Raw genomic sequence first — 7767 nt, 5'->3', positions numbered from 1 at the left:
TATGGCTGGCATCTGAAGCGGGGACAATACTGTGGCACTGAGTCCTTAACCTGTGGGGTCTGCACTAACTCCAGGTAGCTAGTGTCTGAATTGAGCTGGAATGTAGCTCAAAGCTGGTGCAGGAGAAGTGAAGAACTGACTGTTGTTTGTAAAACCAAACAAGGTCTCAAGGTCAACATCTGTGGTATTCCTGCCAAAAGTGCCTAACTTGTATCTATTCAAGGAAAACATTCTACAAGATAACTGCCCTGTATTCTTCCAAAATACATGTTAAGAAAGATAAACACTGAGAAACTATTCCAGATTTAATGGAGACTAAAGAGATAGAACAAGTATATGCAATATGCAGTCCTGAATTAGAGCCTTGATCAGAGGGAAAAAAACAACTATAAAGGACATCATGGAACAACTGACCAAATTTGACTATAGAATGTCAGATAAGAGTACTGTATCATAAAATTTCCAGATTTTGATTAATGTATCAAAATTGTGTAAGAGAATATTCTTGTTAGAAAATATATACTCATAAAAAAGTCTCCAAATGGTTCAGAAAAAAATAATATGCATATATTACTTACATGCATTATATATAGAAAAAGAAAATAATAAAGCAAATGGCACAAAATATAAACAATTGGAGAATCTGGGTAAAGGGTATACACAAGTTTGTGATGCTGGTCTTGCAACCTTTCTGTAAGCTTGAAATAATATAAAAATAAAAGATAAAAGAAAACGAAAACGGAAATAACACAGTAGACTTGCCAAATTATATGTCGGTTTTCTTCCGCAAAGTGGAATACCTAAAGATTATTAGAACATTGAACAAAGATAGAGCAGTTCCCGAACTGTGTTTCCTGGAGTACAATTATGCCATGACAAATTTATCAAATTTATCAAAATTAATAATTTTGATAAATTAAAGACTTATCAAAATTAAAACAGTTGCTGTTGTTCTTTCTTTCCTCTGAAAATTCATTTTAGAAATAATTTCATTCATCAGAAATTCACTTGAGTAGCAAGTGAGACCTGTAGGATGAGAGCTGGTGAAGATTTGTTTATCTGGAGAAGGACTGAAAAGGGAGGAATAAAGTAGGGGTGGGTGAAGGCCACATGAGTGGCAATGTGACCCTTCCCTAAGACCTTCCAAGTTTCCTCCCTAGAAATCATGGTATCCATGGAGAGGCTGTCTCCAGGAAACAAGAGAAGAGTACAAGTTTTGCATTCCAGTTGACTTAGGAAAAAGGGTTGTTTAGACAATGTAAATCCTTTGACATAGGAAATCTTGGGGAGGCTTATGGCTTCCACAGGTCATGGAACCAGGGGTTCAAAGCAATTTGTGATGGTTAATTTTCTGTGTCACCTTGACTAGGCGAAGGGATACCCAAGTGGCTGATAAAATGTAATTTCTAGGTGTGTTTATGAGGACGTCTCCAGAAGAGATGAACATTTGAATCAGGAGAATGAGTAAAGAAGATCTTCATCAACGCAGTGGGCATCACCCAATCCCTTGAGTACCTGAACAGAACAAAAAGGGAGAGGGAGGACGAATTTGCTTTCGGAGCTAAGACATCCATCTTCTCTTGCCCTCCTGCTGTCCATCAGAGCTCTTGGAACTAAAGCTTTTGGACTCAAACCAGAGTTACACAATTGACCCCTCCCTGATTCTTAGGCCTTCAGTTGATTATACCATCAATTTATCTGGTTCTCCAGATTGTGCAGATGGTGGGCAGATTGTGGAACTTCTAGGCCTCCATATCCAAGTGAGCTAATCCCTACAATAAATCACTTATTTATCTCTGGATATCCTACTGGTTCTGTTTCTCTGAAGAACACTGACTAATACACAATTCAATCTAGATATTAGATGATATCTAGTTTTCACATATGAGGATAATGCCAACACATTTATATAGTTGTTCTGATTATTATGTGTTAATATCTTATTATTAATAAACACTGTGCCACATTCAAGAAATTTGCACGAATGATGGGGCTGATGAAGGAGGAGATGATGTGTGACTGAACACCATTGGTATTTGTGGTCTAATTGAAACTCACTGGTCTAAACTGTGGACCTTGTCTTCTATTTTAAACATATGAATGTGTTATTTTATTAATAATAAAATAGTTGAATCCCTAAATTTATATCATTCTGTTACAAAGTTTTAAAAAGCGAATCAAAAGTTGACCATTTCTTACAATTAATCTATCTAGCAGACTATTTTTTTACTCTTAGCTTCAATCTGAGCACTACTTTGTTTCACGGCCACTTCTTGGATTTCTACTGCTACATTATTAATTTTTAAGTGTTCTTTGGTCTCATAAGCTGAAGAAATGTGTCATTTTCACAGACACGTATTTAAAGAAGTAGGACTCAGAAAACATAGAACGTACTTTCATATTCTGACTATTTTCATAAAAGGCTATGAGACAGTATTTTGACTATTCAAATTATGAGTGGGCTAAGTGATGAATTACCCACTAGCCAACTGATTTCCACTGTTAATACCAATGTAAATTATGGCCCAGATCAATCCCACAACTTCTAATGAAATTCCTGGGATGGGAATAACTTCGGCAAGGCCTCTATAAACACAGATCAAGGGTGTCAAGGGTGAAGCAGCAACATGAGAAATCCACAGACTAAGAGGCTTCAGTCTGGGGTCACTGCAAATCAAGGACACTGAGCCTATTTTAGATGGCAGTACAAGAATTAAATCATTACTAACTGCAAAACAAAGATTACACCATCAAAACTCTAAAGATGGTAAACAGATTAAATAACGTGCATATAAGTGAAGAAATTCTCAGGGCTGGAGAAATTTAGGACCATGCAAACAGATGAAGGCTTTCTCAGCAAAGCTGTAGCATATTTATGGTCCTACTGTACTTGGGACTATAGTGCCATTGAAAAGCGGAAACCCAGCTGTCACCTAAGACAGAAAGGGAATTCTGCAAATTTGGCAGCGATCCTTCAGCTGTGTCCTTAATACCCCTCTTGGAGTCTGCTATGCTGTGACATTACTTAACAGAGCTCAAAGAGGTCATGGAGATAGCTCCGTGAAGAATCAAAATTGAAAAGACTGCTGGTATAGAGTGGATTCTGAAAGCTATCTCAGGATTTAGCCAATCTGAACTATCACATCTTTCCCCAGATACCTGCCCTCAGTATTTCTCACCAGTTACTATTACTTATTCACCCAACTTCAAAACCTGAGTCTTCTCCAACTCCTCTTTTCTCCTCACTTCCACCTCCTGTTAGCTGCCAAGTCTAGCACATTCAGCTTCTTCATCTTTAATCCATTCCCTCCTTTTGGTCTCAAAGGCCAGTGCTCTGGTTCAGGTGCTTACTCCCTCAGACTATTTAACCTGTCCTCCCAGTTTCCAGTATTTTTCCCTCTAATTCATTTTATGGCCACCATAATATTCATCTTTCTAAAGCACAGTCTGAATCATGCCAGTCCCCCTTTCAAACCATCTTTAATTAGTCCTCATGGCTCTGAATCAAATAAATACTCCTCAGCTTGGCATTTAAGACCCCAGTAATCTCCAGTAGCTCCTCAACGTCTATACTATCACCCACACATTTCCTTACAAGCACCACATGGTCCAACTTCCTGTTTCTTCCTCAAACTTCTTTTTGCAACTGGATCTCAATATGCACACGACTCAATCTACTGAAATCTTATCCATCTTCCAGGGTCCATATCAATCATTGCTTCCTCAGAGAAACCTCTCTCCATCTCCCCAATTATATGTGATCTCCTGCTTCCCTGAACCTAACACATTTTCCCTGGATCAATTATGACCTGCTATCTAGTCTACTTATTTATCTCATCTACTATAATTTTCTCCCAATCAATATTTATTAACACTTATCTATGTTCCAGGCACTGTATTAGGCATCAGGAGTACAGGAATGAATAAAACATCTATGACCCCTCAAATTACACAGAGGAGCCTCAAGCTGGTATTATTATGGAATCTTCAAAGTGTACCACATGATAAGTAACTAGCATAATTGTTCTATCATGATGCCAGAACATAATTCATAAACATACTAAGTGTCATTCAATTAAGATGATTTGTTTAAAACCTCTAATTCAATTAATAAAAGAATCATTTTAAATGGGAAATTTGAAAAATCATACAGTGTAAACTTTAAGTCCATAATAAAGATCTGTTCATAATGGAAGCAAAAGTGGAAGAAATATCAAATCTTTCCATTGAAATATTGTAGGGCAAAAATGTCCATTTTCTAGAGCTATCCACACATTTATTTGTTTAATGAAACGAAAGAGTGGAAAGAAAGAAACTCAGACTTTGGTGTCAAAGGGACTTCAAATGAATGAATATGATGAATTGAATGAATGAATTTAAAAAGACTATGGGTTTGGTTTTCTGACACTTTTTGGACCTATCATTTTAGAATCTTAGTAAAGTCCCCAGAAGTTCACGTGGAGATAACATAGATAGGGGATATGTATAGTGATCAGGTAAAAAGATGAAAGAATACAACTGTGAGATGAGCTATGTAAAATTATCATTAAGCAGGAAAACAAGACAATATTTCCCTCAGGCCTCTATCCTTGATTCAGCCCCCAGTGAAGAAACTCTGGCATTTAAAAGATGGGGAGGTCCTTACCAGACAGTCCCATTTTTAACAAGTATGCACATTTTTACATCTCAGTTTCAAATATCCCCACAATTCACAGTAGTTGTCCAAGGCCCCACCCACGCTCCACCTCCCACCCCGCCTCTGTTTCTTATTTACCTCATATGCATCTTTGATGTTCAAGGGCTCACCAAGAGCAGCCACATGTCCCACGATGCCTTTGTTCCACTCTAAGCGGATACAGTTATTTGAAGCTTCTTCCAGTGTTGAACCTTCTGCAACATCAAAGAGGCGGCTGATAAGAAACTTGTCGTTGGAGCTGTCCTCACAGACAAGGAACAGGGAATAGCGGTCAGCGGAGATGAGTCCATGGATGTGCAAGAAAATTTTGTGACATAAGGCTGTGACATCCAAGTGACTAGAAATATCTTTCACTAATTCCAAGAGTCTTGAGCACTGGTCCCCTTCATCATTATCAAACCTTGGGGGGGTTAGAGGCATCTGTTCCTTCTTTTCTGAGTCAGAGAGGAAGCTCACAGTTCCTTCAGAATCCTTGACGACAATGGGTCTAAGAGGCCGATCAAATTCGGAGGTGGAGATTTTCCTGGTTGGTGTTCCAGGGACGCTGCTCTCTGCACGGGGACTCTGCTGCGAGGGGCAAGAGCAAGCTTCCGTGTGGCCTCTGACGCCTTCCTTGCACACAGGGATGGTGTGAACTCTCAGCAAACCATGCATTGACCATTTCTCTGCAGAAAAGAACATGTAGACACAGTAAATGTTTGAGGAATACCCCTTCTTAAATATTGCTACCCCCGAAAGCTTCTAAAAATCCGCTCGTGGTAAACTGATATGGTAATGATTGATTTGTCATAGAAAATAAAAACAAGATGGTTTATTTAAGACGGTTTTATTTTGAAAAACTCTAGAGGACAATTGCTTCAGTGAACATTTTAATAAAGCCTGACTCCTATAACGTGTATTTTCAGATATCTGATTTATAACACATTGTCAAGTCTGCTCCTCTCAAATCAGTTTGTGTTAAAGTAAAAGACACTAAATTTGACAAGAGTCTTAGGAAAATATAAATATGGAAATTTATCTGCTATTTAAAACATACAACTTTTTCTGAAGTTAAATATTTAAAAATTTTTTAAAATTTATATAAAATTGGCTAGCTAATATGCTTAATTTTAGATAGTTGTTTTAATCTATATCGCTACATATAGATTAGATTTAGAAAGGGAAATGGAAAATATAAACCATTTGATCTGGTATGTGGTAGAAAGATTATAGATTTCCATTAAAATCATCCTAATAAGATTTGTTCAATTAATGGTAAAGATGATCTCTTCTTCTAGAGTATCTACTCCTTGTATAAAGGAGAAAACAAAAAAGGTAGGTAATAACATATAGAAAATTCAGTCCAAGAAAACTTAAGTTATTTATGTTATTAATGTGCCATCCCATGAAAAAAACCCATTTGGGCTAAAGCCTTCACAGCGGGTGATTTTTTTAAACAAATATGCCAGATCATACACATCCAAATGATTGTTGTTCAGGTCAAATAATTCCTCTTGGGAAGCTGCATTCTCATGCCAACTGATGGTGCCATTACTTTAGACATTTTTGGAACTCTTCTTTTGAAACTAACTTCTAAAAATTTTCAAGAGCCACATAAGAATATTAGTTTTTTAAATTAATTTTTTTTGGAGTACAGTTGATTTACAATGTTGTGTGAGTTTCTGCTGTACAGCAAAGTGAATCAGTTATACATATATCCACTCTTTTTTTGATTCTTTCCCCATGTAAGCCATTACAGAGTATTGAGTAGAAAGAATATTTGTTTTATCTTAAAGTTAGATCTTGTTTTTCACTAAGCCTTCCTCTCAAAACAAGCAAGTGAAACCACAAAAACCTAGAGTAAAAGCTAACTTAATGTATATCTTATGCATTAGACTTGACTTTTTCTGAAACTCAAATTCACTTTCAAGAGACAGAAACTTGCTACCACTGAGGATACTTAAAAGAACTGGCCTATAAAAGCAATGCAATCTCCACTTGACAATGACTTACTGATTATCTTCACCAAGGAGCCAGGATAAAAAAGTTTGACAGTGTATCATTTTGGAGAGTGCAGGGAAACAGGCACTCTCTAATCCTTCTGAATGCAATAGAAATTGATAACACCTCTTCAGAGGGCAAGTAGGCAATAGCTAACAAGTTTTAAAATGCATTTATCCTTTGTTCCACAGATTTTACGCATGTGGGAAAGGAAGTACCAGGGTATTTATTTACTGTGGTACTTTTTGTTATAGCGAAGATAAGAAGCAACCTAATACCACAAACAGAAGCCTGGCAAAAACACATCATGGTGGACTTCCTAGGTGGCGCAGTGGTTAAGAATCTGCCTGACAATGCAGAGGTCACGGGTTCAATCCCAGCTCCAGGAAGATCCCACATGCCACGGAGCAACTAAGCCCGTGTGCCAAAAAAAAAAAAAACACATCATGGCACATTTATAAAGGGAGCACTAGGCAGACATTTAAAAATGGTCATAGGTACTGATGTGAATAGTTATCACAATTTATTAAGTGAAAAAAGAAGATCCAGAAGGGAGAAAGAAGAGTTAGCCTTTTTTCTGAGTCTCTACTAAGTCTTTCACTTATAGAATGTTCCCTTAATTATTTTATTTTGAACAGCAACTATTGTTTGGTAAATACTGTACTACCCTGAAATGACACCAGTCTAGAATGAAATGGGTCAAAAAAAAGATAACACAGATATGATCAGGATTACCCCATAATTCCAAGTGTTAGATACAGTTATAAATTTTAAAGTTCTCTTTAAAAAGCAATGTAGGGACTTCCCCCGTGGTCCAGCGGTTAAGACTGCATGCCCTCAAGTGCAGGGGGCACAGGTTTGATCCCTGATTGGGGAACTAAGATCCTGCATGTGATGCAGCATGGGACAAAATAGTAATAATAATAATAATAACAATTAGTTTTTTAAAAAGCAATGTAGGGCTTCCTGGTGGTGCAGTGGTTAAGAATCCGCCCGCCATTGCACAGCGAAAGAAACCATAAACAGGACTAGAAGACAACCCTCAGAATGGGAGAAAATATTTGCCAATGAAGCAACGGACAAAGGATTAA

At 37.3% G+C, this 7767-nt stretch overlaps 1 protein-coding gene across 1 annotated transcript; it reads right to left on the bottom strand.

The window, feature by feature from the left end:
- Positions 1-1452: 1452 nt before the first annotated feature.
- On the bottom strand, positions 1453-5350 carry LOC130844435 (cGMP-specific 3',5'-cyclic phosphodiesterase-like). The gene is made up of 2 exons (XM_057720682.1): positions 4775-5350; positions 1453-1515 (listed from the first exon to the last, which is right to left on the bottom strand). Exons 1-2 carry the CDS (start codon positions 5348-5350, stop codon positions 1453-1455), a joined length of 639 nt encoding a protein of 212 aa, XP_057576665.1.
- Between the last annotated feature and the right edge of the window lie 2417 nt (positions 5351-7767).

This window comes from Hippopotamus amphibius, chromosome 2 (assembly GCF_030028045.1).
Source record: "Hippopotamus amphibius kiboko isolate mHipAmp2 chromosome 2, mHipAmp2.hap2, whole genome shotgun sequence".
Lineage (NCBI taxonomy): Eukaryota > Metazoa > Chordata > Mammalia > Artiodactyla > Hippopotamidae > Hippopotamus > Hippopotamus amphibius.
Note: the sequence above shows the minus strand (reverse complement) of the source record. Positions and strands in the feature narration are given on the sequence as shown.